Source organism: Sceloporus occidentalis, unplaced genomic scaffold (assembly GCF_023333645.1).
Source record: "Sceloporus occidentalis isolate IW3139 unplaced genomic scaffold, rSceOcc1.0.p SCAF_72, whole genome shotgun sequence".
Classification (NCBI taxonomy): Eukaryota; Metazoa; Chordata; class Lepidosauria; order Squamata; family Phrynosomatidae; genus Sceloporus; species Sceloporus occidentalis.
Window position 1 is genome coordinate 5,015,828 of NW_028317052.1, and position 19,605 is coordinate 5,035,432.

General features: G+C 40.5%; 1 protein-coding gene across 1 annotated transcript in view; it reads right to left on the minus strand.

Annotated features, from left to right (window-relative positions):
• Positions 1-10,359: 10,359 nt before the first annotated feature.
• LOC149286140 (apoptosis-inducing factor 3-like) overlaps positions 10,360-19,605 on the minus strand; it is a 40,455-nt gene continuing 31,209 nt past the window's right edge. The window contains exons 16-19 of the mRNA XM_089494448.1: positions 15,364-15,462; positions 14,643-14,718; positions 14,462-14,566; positions 10,360-10,459 (exon numbers count right to left, since the gene is read on the minus strand). Of these exons, the coding sequence (XP_089350574.1) occupies positions 10,360-10,459; positions 14,462-14,566; positions 14,643-14,718; positions 15,364-15,462 (380 nt within the window). The remainder of the gene's footprint in view (positions 10,460-14,461; positions 14,567-14,642; positions 14,719-15,363; positions 15,463-19,605) is intronic.

The following is a 19,605-nucleotide window of genomic DNA, read 5'->3' on the forward strand; positions in this document are numbered from 1 at the left end:
TGGGTGTGGTGTCGGTGTACAGTCAGACAGCTGGTAGCCCCAGGACTTTGGTAGACCGGGAATGCCTCTCCGGATCCGGTTATGGTGTGAGTACACCCAGCCTTTATAGTTAGTGAGGGTACAAGGGCCACGCCCAACTCCCCGTTTTTCAGCGGACCCTGGATGTGATCAGCTTCGCCCCTGTTAACGGTAAGGATGTGCTGCCCTTTATCTGTGACTGTCCGCTTTCCTTCCTCATCACGTCTTGTAAAGCCCATCCCCGCCCCTTGCTTTCATCCAGTGTATTTTCCTCTTCTTATATAGACTTATTTATCAATATGGTCCTCTGCTTGCTGGGCGTGATGGGAGTTGTTGATCACAGGGGTGGAGTTACAGGATTTATCCTTGTCTTTTCACATATATTCTATTGTGTTCAGTGTCTCCCCTTTGCAGCCTGGTTCTCATTCACAAGACCCTTGCGCCCCCCCCCCCCCCTCATTCATGCTCTTTTCTGGTGGTCCTGTTCATGCCCACACCTGACTGTGGCACATCCTGACTCTTTGCTTCCATATGCTGCCTCCCCTCCCTGGGCATTAGATCCTGTTTGCTTCCCCTGCTTTCAGAAGCTCTGATTCACGCTTATGCAACCTGCTGTTGCACGCATAAACACTGGGGGTGATAGAAACGCAGTGAGTGCTCTCTGGGTCATGCCCTGGAGCGAGCTGCGGAGCAGATATCTTCCAGTATTTGCTTTCCCAAGCTCCAGCGGCATGTTTTCTATACTCCAGTCCCGCTCGGAGACCTTGACAATGCTTATTATTAGATTGCGGCATTTGCGTCTATTTATTGTACCCCGTGTAAAGCGCGGCGGATGAAGAAAATGAGTGGCCACCTCAGCTCACTTTACAGGAATTAATCCCTGTTCCTAATGTAAAATGACTGCGGTGAGATTTCGGTCTGATATATCGCTTAGTTTAGTGAATAGTTCCTAGTACGTATACTAGAATAAATTGATATAGTCCTCGGTTGAAGGCTGAGCAACGGTACCGAGGATCTAGTTTATAGACGGATGGCCTTCTGGTACTGGCGCCCTAGCAGCTTTTTGGGGTAATCTCAGATATGGCTTCCGCTTTGTGTCACAAATATACTATATGAACAATTTACAGCGCCGTCCTATTCAGCGGCACTCTTCAATGGAAGACGGAACGGAGTATCCTAGGAACAGCAGTCTCCTGTACGTCTAACTCCTTGTCCCAGTGGAACAGTCCTAACTGCATATAGTCTCTGCTGAAACGGATTAGTCACTAGTGGGTCAGTCACTGGCAGGGTGACTTCTGGACCAAGCCGTGATATTATCTAGACTACGTAAATCTTTGATACTAATGTTAAGGTAGCCGACTGTTCCTGCGCATATCATGCTCTGGTTTGCTGAGTAGTCTGGTTATCATTTAGTGTTACTGCCTAGTTTGTGTAACAAGCGTACAACTTGTCGGCTGTTAATATGGTATCGTGGTGCGTTACCCATGGTTTCATTACACTTTTTCTCATGTTTGGGTACTGTTTTCCTACCGTAACATTCCCTGCTCTTTATCACACGGGCGGATGTGTACCTTACATGAGATGGAACTACTTGTCATAGCCTTAGCGTCACCAAAGACATGAGAGAATTGTCAGTGTCCCAGCATCAATCCCTAGACCTGAAGTCTGCAGTAAAGTCCCGTCTGACCCCATGTCATTGGGTTTGGAAGCCCCTTACGCCCGTATTTAGTTCTTTTAATAACGTTTTGTTAACCCCCTTGATGACAATTGCCGGTGCGGGCACGTCACGGAAAAACATGTCGTTTACAATTGACGTGCCAGGACCGGCATGCCTTTAAACGGGTGCAGAAAGCGATCTACTTTCGCTTTCTGCACCCAAATGCCGTTGCTGTAATGCCTCGACCTCGAGGCATTCAGCAACGCCACGATCGCCCCTCCCCGGGGCGTCAACATCCGCCATACATTGTATGGCGGCGGACGCCTGTTTTAAAAGCGTTTAGGAGGCGATCAACGATCTCCTCCTAAACTTTGTGTCGCTGGAATGCCTCGATCAGGAGGCATCCAGCGACACCAAACACTTACCTCGGGATGGACTGTGACCGCTCCTGGGAAAAAAAACAATAAAGATGAAAAAGTTCGCTAGAGGGTCGCCAGACCCTCTAGAGAACTCTGGCTCCACTTGCAGGTTGAATACAGGTACTGCATTCAACCATGCAAGTCAATGAAGCCCAGCTTTCTAATCAGTGTGATTAGTAAAAATAAATTAAAAAAAATTAATAATAATTAGAAAAAAATAGTAAAAAAACAGTAAAATGTAAAAATAATTTCCCAGTGATGTCACTATCAGGGGAACCTTCATGTTGAGAATTTTTTTAAAAATTTTTAAAAAGGCAAAAAAAATAACATACATATATATAAAAAATATATTTTTGTGAGCAAGTCCTAAAATTAGCATATTAGCTTAAAACAATTCTCGCATGGAAAGTTAAAATACTGGCATATTAAATGCCCATGGGTGTCTACTTTTAAAAAATGCATGATTTGATGGGGTAAATTGAATTGGCCAGGTTCAACAATGTCCCAATTAACACGGGACACACATCTAATTTCCAATTAGAAAAATGCACACGTACCAAATGTGGCCTTTTAGTTCCCCCCAAAAAATGACAAACCCATGCATGTGGAGTATCACTGTAATCAGGAGATGTTGCTGAACACATATTGGGGTGTTGTGTGACAGCGACATATACCAGGAGCTGTAAATTCATACATAACATAGGTGTGTGGGGGGAAAAATACACACAAAAGAATACTACTGCAGACTTTGAAAAAATTCTGGTGGTAAAATGTGGGCATGCAAAGAGTTAAAATACCCTGGGGTGTCTAGTTTTCAAAAATATATGGTTTTGTTGGGCACACTGAAATGGCCCACCTCAAAGATGTACCAAATTGGCATTTGGGGATCCACTGCCCATGCCCTAAGTTCAACATTGAAAAATGCGCATGCCCCAAATGTGGCCCTTTTGCCCCCAAACAGCCAGGCAATGTCATTCATGTGAGGTATTGCTGTACTCAGGAGATGTTGCTGAACACATATTGGGGTGTTTTGTGATAGTGACATATACCAGAACCTTTTAATTCATACCTGAAGTAAAATGTGTGTGTGTGACAAAACAAATGCAAAAAAAATTACTACCACAAAGTTTGACAGACTGGTGGTAGATATGGTGCATGGAAAGAGTTAATTTCCATTTGAAATACCCTGGGGTGTCTAGTCCTCAAAAATATATGGCTTTATTGGGCATACTGAAATGGCCCGGCTCAAAGATGTACCAAATAGGGCATGGGCAGTTGATCGCCAAAAGCCAAAGTTCAACATTGAAAATGCGCATGCCCCAAATGTGGCCCTTTTGCCCCCAAACAGCCAGGCAAAATCATTCATGTGAGGTATCGCTGTACTCAGATGTTGCTAAACACATATTGGAGTGTTTTGTGATAGTGACATATACAGGAACCTTTTAATTCATACTTGAAGTAAAATGTGTGTGACAAAACAAATGCAAAAAAAATTACTACCATAAAGTTTGTGCTTGGAAAGGGTTAAAATACTAGCATTTGGAATACCCTGGGCTGTCTAGTTTTCAAAAATATGACTTGATGGGGTAAATTGCATTGGCCGGCTTCAAAGATACCCGAAATGGCACATGGGGGGAAGAATTACCAGATTTGGGAAAAAATGGCTTTGAAATAGCAAAACGCTACCTGTACTTATTGCCCCATAATGTGTAGAAAAAAACATAAAAACATTGGGTATTTCTAAATTCAGGACAAATAGTGGAATCTACTTAGCAGGTTTTTTCATTACCTTTTTATAGATGAGTAAAATATTTTTCAACTCAACATTTTTCACCATATTTCATACTTTTTTAATAGTAAATAATATGATACAATCAAAACAATGTCATCTAAAGAAAGCCCTTGTCCTGGAAAAAAAACAATATCTAATGTGTGTGGGTTCAGTAAAGGGGAAAGAAGAAAATTACAGCTAAACATGAGTAGCGCAGAAATGTTAAAACGCCCATTGTTACGAAGGGTACAATAGTAAAATCAGCCTTTGTCACGAAGGGGTTAAGATTCTTAAAGCTGTTGTACAAGAACCAAAAATACGAATGGATATGGTGAGCTTTTATTGTTGGTATAGCAGATCTTGACCTACGTGGTATCATGAGCATCTTAAAATTCGGTAATCCGATTGGTGCAATGCATTAACCGGTTATTTCTGAAATAATTTTATAGGGAATGTAGGGTTTATTAAGGGTGGCGTGCATGGACATCTTGTTCAGAAGTCTATAATTCCCAAAGGGAAAAAATTCAGGCTTGCTTTGCCTGTTGACATCAACAGATGGTCCCCCCCCCCCAACATTCTACAGTCTACAAAAGTAAATTTCAGGTAAAGCCATGACTAGACCCAAAGTGTTTATTCTACTCTCGTACTTAATTTTAGATCGATTGGCAGTGCCCTGGACTTTTTTTTTTTTTTTTTTTTTTATCCCACACACCTATGTAGAGTGCCATCATTAGGGAGATGTGAGACCAGGAATGTGTCTGGATCATACGCGATGAGCTCATAGACTGCGGCATTTGCAGTAATGATCAGCACCGTTTGGTGTTACTGGAGTGGGGTATGTTAACGCTGCATAAAGGCCAGCTGTCCTCCATTGTTTGCTCTGCCTTTTCACTAGTAGCTTGTACTAAGGTTTTAGAGATGAGGAAACCTTAATTTAAGCTAGATTTACTAAAACGTTGGTCCTACTCTAATCTGTGTTGCATACCTGCCAACAGCGCCTTTTCTAAAGAAGAATGATCTAAAAACTTAGTCTATGTTTTTAACCTTGGTTTGACTTTTTAACCCCTTAAGGGCAATGGGTGGTCCCAAAACCCATTGAAAACAATGCATTTTGTGCCCGTACATGTATGGGCTTTGTCATTAAGGGGTTAAACATAATTTTCACTATTTGATTGCTATCAAGTCATAGTATTGTGCCTATTTAGGTGTAAATTGTCTTATATTGTCGGATTTTTAGCAAACTTTATGTGATGCAAACGGGTTAAAGGTTGATAATTTTGACATTTTAGAACAAGCCGGCCATTGGCAGACCCTATTGGGAGGTTTTCTGGTTGGTATGTAAGCTCCTTGTACGGTTTTCAGGTGTTGAAATACATTGTTCTAGCTGACTGTGCAATGTACTCTGCCCTGCGTGTCCTACGGAAGATGAGATGAAGCAAGACTTGAATATGGATCACTAACTGTCCAGTGTTTGATCCAGGTTTTATGCTGCAGTGATTAAAGACGGTCCCACGGATAAATATCAAAATCAGAGCAGAGTACTGTAGTGTAGTTGAGCATTTTATTTTTTCTCCCCCTTTCAGTCCTATAAATGGCCTGCAGACCTTTTTGTCACTGTCGTATAATAATTTAGGTGACTTTCTCTGCCCAAACACCATACTGAGCTGAATCGTGTGGCAATGCTAACAAAGTCCTCTATCTAATAATAAAGTACTTTTCTTCATACTTTTTAATGAGTCTGCAGGTCCCTCCCTTTTTCTTGCGCTAATGGATCCACTTTAACATATAATGTGTGCCCCGGTGTACTCTGTCATGAATATACTGGCCATACTCTACCAGTTCTGGCTCGGTCCGGTAGCCTGTGTCAGGTTCTGGATTAGTAAAACATACTCTGAGGTTACTCTATTGATTATTCCGCTTGTGCAGCTGCTTAAAGCCCCAGTGATAAAGTAGCTTCTGATATAATGTATGTATGGCACGTGATTCCAAATTTTGTGTATAATTAAATTGGTATATTTGAATTGGTCTGACTCCCGAACCCTGTATCTATCCCTGAACATGGCAGCAATTGGATTTGATTGGAAATGGACATAATAAAAATAAGGGGGGGAAGGGGGCTTTAGAATAGCAATAATGAGATTTGAGTAATCTCACAGGTTTGGGCAGATACATTGTATAAATTAACACACCACGTTTGGAACGGCAACAATGTTTTATTCTAGTCAAAGTATTTACACATTCTGTATTTAGAGTTGGATGTCTTACATTCTATTGGCTACATGTGAAGTATTCCTAGAGGTTTAGTCTCCAAAATTGTATTTTAATGTATATTTGAGTCTTTTACCTGAAATCCAATGCCTTTTACTGTAAGCAGGTACTGGTGTATGCTGTAGTTATTAGAATTGGGGAAATTTGTCTGGTTTTCCACATTCAGCTGGTTGCCTCAATTGAAACCAGGAAGTGTCTACAGGAAGCATACTTAAGTACACATAGCTGCGCATGCTCTTTAGCACTTCCTTAAAATTTTGAAATTCATGTTTACAGCCATTCTAAAGTATGTTGGGTAAACATCGATGGTCCCCTATCATGGGTAGGTTTTTTCTAATGTTTTTTTTTTTTTAAATTGACCTTTTGAGCTCTTACAAAAGAGGACAGGAACCCAGAGGTCTCCTTAGGGACGTGCTGAGCTCCTTGAATACAATGTGCATAAAAGAACAATTTCATAAAGTGAGCATAGACATCAGCTCCAGGTATATGGTTTCTTTCAAGCATAGAATTAAAATAGAAAAGGTGCACATTTTGGAGGTTTTATTGAAGGTGGCAAACTTGGTTTTGCTGTTTACTTGTCCTGGAAATGCTCTAACAAGCCAAAAACATAACCATGTCCTTATAGATGCTCATTAAGCTAGGCTTCATATAAGGTAGTGTTTTTGGCTGAAGTCTCATAACTGCTTGCTAGATTGTCTCCAAGACATTCCCTGTGCATGGCTTGCTTGGGTTTTCTAGGCGAAATGTGGGTTGTGGTCAATGTTCTCCATATAATTCTTGGACTAACTCATAATGGCTTGCATGGTTAAATTGAGTCAGAGGGGGAATTGACAGTTGCCTCTTATCTAATGGTGTGAATACACTGGATTGTTTTGTCTACCAAAGTAACCTGTTACATTCTACACTTTTATGCAGAAATTAAAACAGGACTGTAAGAAGTTGTAACAGGATGATTAAGTCAGAGGGGAAGCAATTTCTGTACTGCAGGTAAATGTCCACTGTCAATGTTTCTAAAAGTCTATAACTTTAGAGCCAGACAAAGCTTTAAAATGGAAGAGAAATGGAAAGTGCTCCCCGAATCACGAAGTCTCCTTCCTTGCAGTATCTGACTGGCCCTTTAAGCTTCTGTTGATCCAGATCTTTTCTAGGACCAAATGGCATATATGAATGGCTTTTCTCCATTGCACAGAGCTGGCCAGTTCAGCAGAAAATGGGTTTGGGGAGCTGGTGGGGGATTCAGCCATGGAAAAGATTACAGAGGTGGAGCTGTTAGCTTAGAACAAAGTATATACGACACCAAGGGGCCGTTGGCCAGGCTGGAATTTATATCATATGTACTAGGCATGTGTGGAATGTTTGGCATTCCAGTCCCTGTCTGAGCAGCGCACGTAACTGGGAATGTGGTCTGGCTTTCTGATCAGCATTTTAGCAGATGCTTCTCTTAGCAAGGTAAGAGGTGTCAAACACACTATTTGCAGCAGGACCCGGCTAGAACGAGCCATATAATTGCTTGAGTTCCAGGTGAAAGGGTTAATGCATCATTACAACATCTTTGTGCTTTTTAGATGTATTTGATATATGGCAACACAGGCCTTTTTGCCTATAGGTAGTGTGTTGGGTTTAATCACAGCTTGGTAATGTGGTGCCTCGCTTTTAATATCTACAGTTTATTTTAGACTGTCACTGAATGGCCTGTACTGGGTTAACTTAAATATTTGCTTCTAGATTTTTTTGCTGTGACTCACACAGTAAGATCTTAACTCGTGCAGAGTCACAGCGGAATCCTTTAAGTTAAAGCGTATAATTTTTTTGCGTCTAACTTCACACGGTAACGGAGGAGCCATGTATTAAGCATTTAATATCCTTGTATGGGCCTCAATTGTTTTTCTTAGTTGGAATCGGTTAGAACGTATAGGGGTGTATAAAACATGTCATTGCCAATCATTTGTAGTTGTGCGTTCTATACATAGTTAACGTTTAGAGCAGATCACACCCACAAGTAGATGCCGTGTTTAATCAACTTCCACTGAATGGAAGAAATTTGTGTGATATTTGTTCTTCCAAGCTCCTGAAGGTAATCTTCCCAGCAACATTATCTGTCCACCCCACTAAAATACCCAAAGGCACTGGAAATACCAATTTTTTTTTTAAGGTTGCACGGGGGTTGAGTCATTGCTTTCAAATTTCTCAATATTCCTTAAATTAGGGCGCATCTTCTCTATGTGAAGAGTGTTGACAGAGGCTGCTAACATGTCTGCTTAAGCATTTTCCTATAAATGCAATAGATCTGTCTAACCTTTTGTCCTATAGTCTAAATATCCACCAAATGGCCTTGTAGTAGTGGCTAGCTTGACAAGAAGTCAAGACACTTGTGTACCACAATAGTGCTTATCAAGGAAAGTTGAGTTTGTCCACCCAGGTCTTCTGTATCTCTCAATGAATCCCCCTAATCTAATCAGTACGCCATATTACAATAGCAATACGAAGTACCTCTTTACTTAAGGTTAACATGGCACTAAGCTAAAATAGCACACAAGAACTAAAAGCAAGGAGGGACAATATGCTGTGATAAATCTTTCCAAATGTTCTAGGTGGTATTTATAATATAGAGGTAGCCATTGGGCAGAAGTTCTTACTCATATCCATTAGATGCGTTAATGATATTAGTATGGAGTTGACCGAAGAGGGCCCAGTGAGCTGCTGTTGGTTCTCTAGGGCTTTGATGCAATCTCGCTGCTTCATCCTCTGAAGAGCTCTAGTTAAAGCTTTTCTTACCATTTCACAACTTAACTATGTAGACTATCTTACTATTCATCCAAATGCCCACCATGACCTTTTCATTTCTTCCATTGCAGCTGATCCTGGTCGCATCTCTTGTGGCTCACCAGCAGCAGTTCTTCAGTGGCAAGCTTTATGGTCATGCAATATGCTAAAGCTGCCAGTTGAAGAACTGTTGAAGTTGGCTATTGATCAGCATGTCTTGAGGAACAGTGCATCGTGGCAGAAGCTGCATTTCTGGTGAGTATTGGCATCATTGATCCCATAGTAGACGTTTGTGCTGAATCTCTATTTATTTCAAGCTTTCCTGTCTACTTGTGGGAACATTAAGCCTATTGTTCCAAACCAAGGAAAGGAGGGGCCTGGCTTACATTGTTTGCAATGTCTGGACCCTCTAAACTTAATGTTAGTAGTTTTTGTTTTTTATATTGCAAATATAGTACAATTGCCTGATGCTACCATGTCAATGTAATATAATAAAACCTGCATAAAAAATAACTTCTCCCCCTCACTTTCATCCTAAAGCTTGTTTAGGGACCAAAATAAGAGCGTTAATATGAAATTGAAATTTGCCAAAGCAGTATGTGTAATATTGATTCTTCACACATCTGTGCTAAACATGTACAATATATATTTTTAATACCACCTGCATACCCTGGCCTTACCATACTCATAATCAAGTTATTCACAAACTTTTTTTGGGGAGGTGGGGTGCATAATACCCAGTCATTTCTCATTGGAAGCAATATGTGGGGAACACATATGCTTTGTATGTCTGACACCATACTGTCTTGTGAGTTTTTAGTTTTTTTAATTATTATAATCCATTTTTTAGATTAAGCTTATGCGTGTTCAGCTCTCTGTAAGCTTAGTATCCCTTGCTGATGAACTCTTCCGCCAAGGAAGTTTCAGCTACAGTCCATTGAATGTGTTTGGAGTTTGGAGCTTGGTTGGCCATGTATAATATAACTTCTTGTTGCCTCACTGATTTAACAGTACATTACACAGGGCTTCATTGCGGGAGAATGAGGTCGGCAGGTTTTGGCAGTTCGTAATGAGGTCAGCGACTTGGAACATCATCTCTTCTGCAAATCTGTGTTGGCGAATAAACACTTTAATAATAAAATTGTCCATAGGTGTTCGGCTGTACATCTAAACATTCTCCACAGAATTTCTCTAATGATTTGACTATAAGAATTGCTGACCCGTGTTATCGAACTTTTTGCAATCTGTAACTAGGCTTTTTATAATTTGATACAATACTGTATGTGTAATTAAATAGTCTATATTTGAATATGATGTATGTCTCTTTATTAAATACAGTATTTATAGAACTGATGAAACAGGATCTCTCACCAAATTGATTGCTGGTCCCAAACTTGGTTTACAGAAATGGGGCTTTACATATGTTTGTTGCAGGTTTACTCACTGAAGTATTGTGTACATCATTACGACTGCTTGGGGGTGTCAATGATAGCCAGCAGGGCGATATCTAGCTGCTGCAGGACGAAGACTTCCATGACGCGCAGCCAGCAACAAACTCCTTCTCTATTGCACAGCATTATCAGAGTTGTAATTCCACATAAAGGGCTATCTGGCAGTTGCCCCTAATAAACACATTTGGTTATCCAATAACACGACTTAAGAGGCACTTTCTTGTTGTTCGCAACCATCTATGCAGAGGGTCCTAAGTTCATGAAGTTCTCTGAGCTGCAAAGAAAAATACGAGTGCTCAAAAAATTGCTTGTACTGCATGGGTGTTTGTACGCAGTAAGGAAAAGGTTTATCCACTAAATGCAAACAATGGAAAGGCTCAATGAACTTGACCATTTCATTGGTCGCTAAAATAACCCCACTTAGATTTTACACCATATATAAAAACGCCAATGAGAAATTGTCATGAGTGCAACTATTAACCAGTTACTATAGAGACACTTTGTACCAGAATTGCTTGTTTCTATGTATGGAAAATAGCTAGTGTAGTGTTGAAGGCGAACTTTTAATATATATTAAAGCCACCTGCTTCTAGTTATTCTAGAATGTAAATGTATAAGGACATTAAGGGTGATTCAACAAGGACACAATTGGTAGGATGTTTCCCTGTTGTCACTACATGTACAGTATGGATCTTGTCTAGATATTAATCATCCTCCAATACATTGGCTATGTCTACATGAATAGAGAAGTTAAACTTTAATATTTACATGGCAGGGTAACTCACAAAAATCAAATCTCTTTAGGTTTTTGATAACGGATCAATGAACAATATTTTTAAATATTTTTCTGCAATGTCACTCGGTATTTTAAATTCTATATCAATTAGCTTACTAATAAATTAAATACCACCTGATATTTGATTTGGTTGTGCCTGAAGGGGTTAAAAAATATGAAGCTGTTGACTGGTACAAATCCCCACATTGTTTTAATTCCTCTTGACCACCACTGAGGCCCAGTAAAGCTTTGGTGGAAGTTGGATTACAGTACAAAGGCTTTGATTATGTTAGAAGCTTCAGAGAGCTGGATATTCTGAATTCTGTTAGCTATTGAGGGCAGGAGTCAATCATTAAAAGTGAGTATTCACTCCCCCATATTCCGTTTTGCCATCAACTATTCTAGCTACTGTGACTAGGTAAGGAAACGGTACCACAGGATCATGGACAAGCAGGTGGTTCCTACAAAAAGACCTTGGGCCTGCTTCACTATGCAATAGAAGAAATTTAGGCAAGTTATGTACCATAAGATTCTCTTTCTGATGTGGGGTGAGAAGGTCTGGCTCGCACTTGACATTCCAATTCAACCAAAAGGTGGTTGGTGAGGTTAAGGTTCTTCTGTATCAATCTTGTCAAACCGTGTTTTTACGGACCTTGCTTTGTGTACGGTGGTACAGTCATATTGTGCCACAAAATTGGAAGTATACCAATGTCTTAAATGTCTATGCTGTAGCATTAATATTCCCCTTTACCGGAAAGAAGGGGTCCAACAGCAAACAGCCCCAGACTACTATTCCTCCTCCATCAAACTATATAGAATGTATTATACGTTCCGGTGGGTAGTGTTCTCCTGGCACCCACCAAACCCAGATTTGTACATCAGATTTCCAGATAGTGAAGCGTGATTCATCATCATGTCCAGTCACAGTATGACAAGTCGTAGTATTGCTCATAGTGACCTTTGGCTTGTGTGAAGCGGCTCAACTATGGAAATCAATTTTGTGAAGCTCCCGTGTGCTGATATTTCCAGAAGTAGTTTGCAACTCTGTGCTGAGTAATCCTAGAGGACAGGTGACTTTTACGTACTATGCACTGCAGCGCCCTGCTCTGAGTGGACAAGAGCGACCGCTTTCTGGCTAAGCTGCTGTTACTCCTAGATGCTTATACTTCACAATAATAACACGGGACCGGGGCAAATTTAGCAGGGCAGAAACTTCATAAAATGGCTTGTGAAGTTGCCATCCTATGACAGCACCATGTTTAAAGTCACTGAGCTCTTCAGTACGACCCATTCTACTGCCAATGTTGGTCTATAGAGACTGCTGCTTATGTTCTTGATTTTATACAACTGTTAGAAATGAATGTGGCAGAAACACGTAAACTCAATAGTTAAGATGAGTGTCCGCATACATTTGGTTGGTACAGCAACTGCAGTGGTCTAATGGATCACAGGGATTATATCAAAGGTGAAATGATTAAATGCCTTTGATTTCTTTAGATGTGCTACAATGTGTCTGACAACTTGATCTCTCTGCTTCTCAATCAGAGTAAGGCAGAGCTGAACATAGTCAACCTTTCCACATTGACTCTTTAGCAGAACGGAGTGAGTGCTGTTATTCTCAATAACAACATCACGTCACCGATGTTCCTGTTGGCTTTTCAAAGGTCTGTCATGTTTGTGACCTGCACTAGGTTCATTCAGCACTGCAATATTTAGAGGTGTATGTTCTAGGTTGTCCTTATGGTCATTAGGGATTAATGTTTTAATCATAGAATAGATATGTCAAGAGCTTTAAACAAATACAATTGCCACATTTTATAGTCCCATACCCTAAATGAACATACATGATGTTTCCTTATCAAAATAAGCAATATGTGCTACATAAATTGTTGAAGATATAATATATGCACTAGGATCTGTATGACATACCTCCCAACAGTCCCACTTTACAAACGGCAGTCTCTCTTCAGGACCTAAAAAGTTCTGAATGTTTGGCGAGTATGAGTATATACTGTGGCAACAAAGAGTATGTGAACTTTTTGGAATTACCTGGTTTCCTGCATTGATTGTTCATAAAATGTGATCTGATCTACAAAGTCACAAGTATAAACAAACACAATATGCTTAAGCTAATAACGCAAACTATGATAATCTTTCATGTGTTTATTAAGCGCACACATTAAACACAGTGCTTGTGGAAAACAATAAGTGAACCCCTGGATTTAACAACCAGTCACACCTCATTTGGCAGCAATAACTTCAAATGCTTAAACTCAGCCCTATTCCTAGGAGGTCTGGTGTGAACGGCTCTCTTGAGGTCATTCCATAGAATCTCTAATGGGTTCAGGTCTATGCTCTGACTGGGCCACTCCAAAAGGCCGATTTTCTTTTTTTAGACAACATTCTGTAGTAGATTTACTTTGATGTTTAGGGTCATTGTCCCGCTGCATTACACAACTTCTACTGAGTTTCAGCTGGCGTACGGCCACCCTGACATTATCCTGATAAACTTGGGAATTCACAACAACTCTATTGGTCACCTGCAGGGGCCTCCTCTGCCATCATCCAATGAAGAACACCTGTACTTCATTGGTTGATGGCAGACAAGCCCCTGCTGGCGACCAATAGGGTCGCTCGTAAAGACTTTTAAAATCCTTTCCCAGCAACTTGCCCCGAAGAGACCACTGGTCTCCCTGCTGCAACAGTTAAAACTCCGTACCAACGGCCACTAAAGTTGCTTGTACAGACCTTTAACTGATATAGCAGGGAGACCAGTGGTCGCTGTCGGCCAAGTTAACCCCTGGCGGTGAACCTGCGGATTTCCCCTCCCGTTATCTCCACAGCCTCGCAGGGGCTAACCGGGAGGAGAAATCCATAGGTTCCCCGTCAGGCGTTAAAAAGGCCATGCGAATGAGCCTATTGGTCGCCTGCAGGGTCCTCCTCTGGCATCAACCAAATGGTTGATGCCAGGGGAGGACCCTGCAGGCGACCAATAGAGTGGTTTGCACGGCCCCTTAACCCCTGACGCTGAACCTACGGATTTCTGCTTCCATCAACCCCTGCCATGCTGTGGAGATAAGGTAGGCTAGATGGGGAAGGGACCGGAGAGATTAGTAGACGAAAAAACTTGTAGACCCCCCCTCAAAGATTTCCGCTTGTTTTTATATCCACTGTATATGCTCTTCAAGGAGCTCAGGTAATTTGTCTTTTAATTTGTAAAGGTTTGTTTTATGTATAATATCATGTCATCCTACAATCAGAACTTATGGCAAAGAACAAAAACTTTCATGATAGAAGTTAGTTGTATTATACATTCTTCATTGTCATAAAGATACTTACTGCGCCTCCTCCTTAGTGATCTGCCTACCAGAAAGAAGGTCTTCTGCCACACGTGAAACCTTTGGGTCAAAGTTCATACTTGACACAGCAACAACGAGATCATTCCTGAAAGAAGAATAAATTAATAGCTAATAATGCTTGTGATGACCCAGCTACCAGAAGTATACAACAATATACTCACTTGATATAAAAGGCCAAAAATTTCAAATCTTGTGGTTTTCCCTTCATTATAATTTCAGTGTATCCTTCCCCAAAACCTTTATAGGAACACAAAAAATATATTAATACGTTTTCCTAATTTTAACAGAAAGGTATTTACTATTTAAAAAAAAAAAAAGGTTTAGTATCAATAGTACTCTTACCTAACGTGGTATTTTATGCTTGGGTAGGATCTTGTGAATATTTTACATCACATCACATATACAATTCAGATCCGGCTGGCCAGTTTTGTGCTAATAATATATATATATATATATATATTAACAACAATCACCTTCCAGTTTAATTGTTCATCTTTAAAAACACAATCCATCTCCTCATTATAGCTCCATTACCGACATTGTGAAAACAGTTGCAGAGAAGCAAATACTAAATGGTGACAGAATTTGGTCATTAAGGGCTACAACAGTCGTAGATCTGTTTTAGCTTGTGGAAATTCTTGGGAGTGGAGTTGGACTAGCACCAAACATAGGCCCTGCCGTGCGGTTATGTGTTCTCGGAGGTTTAACTGTAGGCCAAGTCCTAGTGGCCTACTAGTCATTTGCCATGGATGCAATATGGCTGGTCCTGACCGCCTGGCAATTGTAATTTTCAACTTGATATCGCCACATAGAATTTGATGGCAGGCATTCTGCCCATTTCTTTAGGAACATATGAAGAAAGGTGATGGATGATGAACACACCTGCATATCGGATGCTCTTGCCCAGCAGAGATGTCCAAAAAAAGGGAACAGAATTCACAGGGGTCTGTTTATTCAGCATGTTGAGAGCAGCTATCCGGCCTGTAAACAATACAAAGTGCCTGTTTATTTCATCCATTTCCTCCCATAATGTCTAGCGATAGCAGTAATGTGATGTTCGTGATACAGCCTATAAATAATTCACAAGAAATGATTGCGTCCAAAGGAAACCTGCTACCTGAGGAGTTCCTGCTTGATGAGCAATATAAATATGTATATTATTTAAGAAACGGAAGAAAGAAAAACTCAGTGGTGCAGAGAAGTCAAGCGACACCTGCAGAAGAAACATTACAACAAAAATCTAAACTACAAACTATTTGCAATGTCAATGATTGAACTAGGTCGGGCCTTTTATTTAGCAGCTTGTTTAATTAACACAATAAAAAACCTTAGAACTGTCTATATACCTGCAAAATACATCAAGTAAAACAATTAGTGAATGACTGCACCCCTCCTTTCTCTATCTACCACCCTGTCAGTGAAGCAAAAGTTCCCGTATGCGGCATCTAAGCTTCTGACCCTCTAGTTTTAGACTATGACCTCTTGTCTGAATATTTCTCCCCTTTGAATATTTACTTTTCCTCTTGTACGTTGCTAATTCACTACATGCTTCCAGAGGCAGTTCCATCAACACAAGCACAGTGTGCTTCATGAAATGGGTTTCCATGGCCGAGCAGCTACACAAAACCGAAGATCACCATGTACAATGTCCAGCGTCTGCTGCAGTGGTGTAAAGCACATCGAGTACTGGACTCTGGAGCAGTGGAAACGTGTTCTCTGGAGTGATGAATCAAGCTTCACTATCTGGAAGCCGGATGGTCTGGGTTGGACAGATGCGAGGAGAACGCTACCTACCGGAATACATAGTGCCTAATGTGAAGTTTAGTGGAGGAGAGAATGTCTGGGGCTGTTTTTCGGGGCTAGGGCTCCTTAGTTCCAGTGAAGGCTAATTTTAATGCTACAGAATACAAAAGATATTTTAGACAATTATATGCTTCCAACTTTTTGGCACCAGTTTGGGGAAGACTGTTTCCTGTTCTAGTATGACTGTGCCCCTGTGAGATCCATAAAATCATGGTTTGGCAAGTTTGGTGTGGAGAAACTCGAGAGCAAGCCAGGCCCTCTTGTCCAACATCAGTGCCTGACTTCACAACTGCTCTTTTGGCTGAATGGGCACAAGTTCCCACAGACACACTCCCACAAAAGAGGGCTAGGAATCTCTATATTAATGTTTTTGGAATGGGAAGTCCAACAAGCTTATAAAAGGTGTGATGGTCTACATACATTTGGTCATATAGTGTATTTTGGGTGACTTTCTCTCAAGCACCACACTAAACTGATTCTTCATGGCAATACAAATGAAGCATTATTATCTTTTATTTATATAGTTCCAACAATTTACACACTTAATATAATACATATATTCAAGGGGTATGACAAGACTAGAATTGGCAGACTAAGACAAACCGATACATTAGGTGGAGAGGGCCCTGCTCCCAAGCTTACTTGTAAAATAAAATCCTTTCCTCCACACTTTCATTAGTCCCAGTGTCAGGGTGATTAAGACTTTTATTGTTTACCACAAGGAAGTGCGATAAGGAGTCAGGGTGTTTGCCTAGTAGACTGGGCTTGGATAATAGAACTAGAACACGCATACATGACTAATATGCAGCTCACATTTCATGGTGGTGATTCTCTGTGCATGAAAAATTTCCCAGTGTCATGAATATGACATCAGTTCATAGTATCACTCACTGCAAATATATTCCTACAAAACTCCGCGACAACCCCTGTAACCATACAATATTCAGTCTGTCCAATACATGCAGACAATAAAAAATTCAATAACCCCATCCTACCCCACCATTGATCCCTGTCAGATACCATATTAATAGGCAAGGTCAACCCTGTGTGCACTGTGCAGTGCTTCCCTAAGATGCTGGCTACTCTACAGCTATAACAAAACTTTTTTAATTTTGTCATTATTATTATTATACTTGCTGTGTTACATTCTGTACCTTTGGCATAATTCAACAATGACATTCTTGGAACTCGTTCTTGCATAAGTCATTAATCGTTAGAGAAAGCAGAATCATACAGCTGGTCTAGCTTATTTTCTAAATCACTTTAATGCCAAACAGTTTTACATAATATATTTTTTAGGATGTGCTTTTATAAGCATAGTGGGGTATAGATAACCCATGGTAAATAATTCCTAAATACCTTCCAACTTAAAATGTAAAAATGTTAATTGTTTGCCTAAATGTAACTCGTTTGGTTCATCTTACTTCATTTTATTAACACAGGCAATTAAGACTAAGCAATTAAGTTGATTTACTAAAAAGAAAACCACATGACTAACAGGTACAGACTTGGTACAAAAGTAATAAAATTAAGAGTAATATTTGTTTACTTTCCAAATTTAGCGAGTACGCCTAGCCAGACAGCCTGTACAAAGACAACCCAAAAATCGATTTTGGCTCACAGACTGATATTCCAAGGCAACCTCACCAAAGGGGGCTGTGGAGAGAGCCCAAAAGAAAGGAACCAACTGAGGTGGAAACATTGGCTAAAGTCAGGCCAATTTATGACTCTATGCCCCCACCCCATGGCAATATGTGGAATAGCAAGTAAAACAGCTGGGGACAAAATCTTAAAATCAGAGCCCCTCTGCATTCCCCTAAGCCCTCATCAGCCCTTGATATCTTTTTCAGGAAGACATTTGAATATCTTTGGGAACAAAGTAGCCTAGCACTTAATACATGAGTGTTTAATAACTAATTGTAGACTTTGGACAGTAAATGTTGCCATTGTACAGAAGCACAATGAGTAATGTAAATGTGTAGGTTAGCTTCCTATGCCTATTAAGAAAGACATTGTCCTTTGAAATAAAGAGTCCCACCAGCCATCCTAAGCACTTTAATGCATATGACAGCCGAGTGGTACCTTTACATTTTCATGTGGTCCCCATCGCAAAAGCATGGCTGGATTCTGCAGAATCACCCATATGAATTTTCCTGTCACTCCCACCAGCAATTTAGCATGCTGGAAATGTGTCCGGTCAAGCACATCACCTGCAACATAATACACTTACAGCTGGTACCTCCATCACTGGCTCGAACTGTGCTCCAGGGGAGGTCTAAACTAGATCCCCCATAAACACATGTGCAGAAAGTGCTTCCACTGAGCATTAACTGAGAAATGCTGAGATGGTGCTCATCTACGGCCCTGGAGCTGCAGCTTCTCCTTAAGGCAAGTAGTTGTAATTTGCCAAACCTGCCAAAAAAGTGCTTTAATGTGCAATAGGCTGTCTGGCGCACTAGAGTGGACGTTAATTCACTCCTCATTGGTCTTAGCTTATTATTTGGTTTACTGTCACACTGACTGCTTTCCCAAACTCATGCTGCTATCTGTCTGAACCCTAAAAGAGGGTTTCTATCGAGTAGAACTTCACCTCCTGCCAAGGGATTCCAAACCTAGTAACCACAGAGATTTGGCCCAGTGGCCCAGTTCATAAACTTTGTTCTGTGTTCTCCATGAATAGTTTCTCATATAAAATTTTCTTAAAGGGGCAAAAACAGATTTTTTTTCGGCAAGCATTAATGAGCCGAACACTCCAGAGGAGCTACTACCAGTGAAGAGAAGTCACTGGTCAGTTGGGATAGTGTCTTCTAGTGTTTTCCTGTCTTCAGAATATCCTTGCTACTATTTCATCTATTTAGCAAGTAAGGCCAGGGGGCCTTTCTGCACTCATTAGATCTTAAATAATATTTGTACTTTTTTTATAAAGAGAAGTTATAGTACAATAGCCATAGCAACTAATACAATGTTCCACCTGAACGCTGGTTGCCAATATGGCCCAAATTATTATTTACACATCCTTGTATAAATCATAATAGAAATAGCCTGTGCTGACATTTTATCCAAATTACACATATAATCGTTTTTTAGAAACATAGATTTGTGAGAAGGGCTGGTAGTTGCTAGGCTGTAGAAATGACAAATAGTAAAGGTTTTCTCGAAACTGGTGGTACAGCAACACCGAGGTAAAACACTTCCAAGATGATCTGCCAGGATGCCTTGAAGGCATGTCTCGTTAAATTTCCCATGTACCCATGCTTGAGGAAGTATCAAAAGAATGCAGGTACTGTAAGGTTTGTCCCAGGCTGCCATCAAAGAAGCATG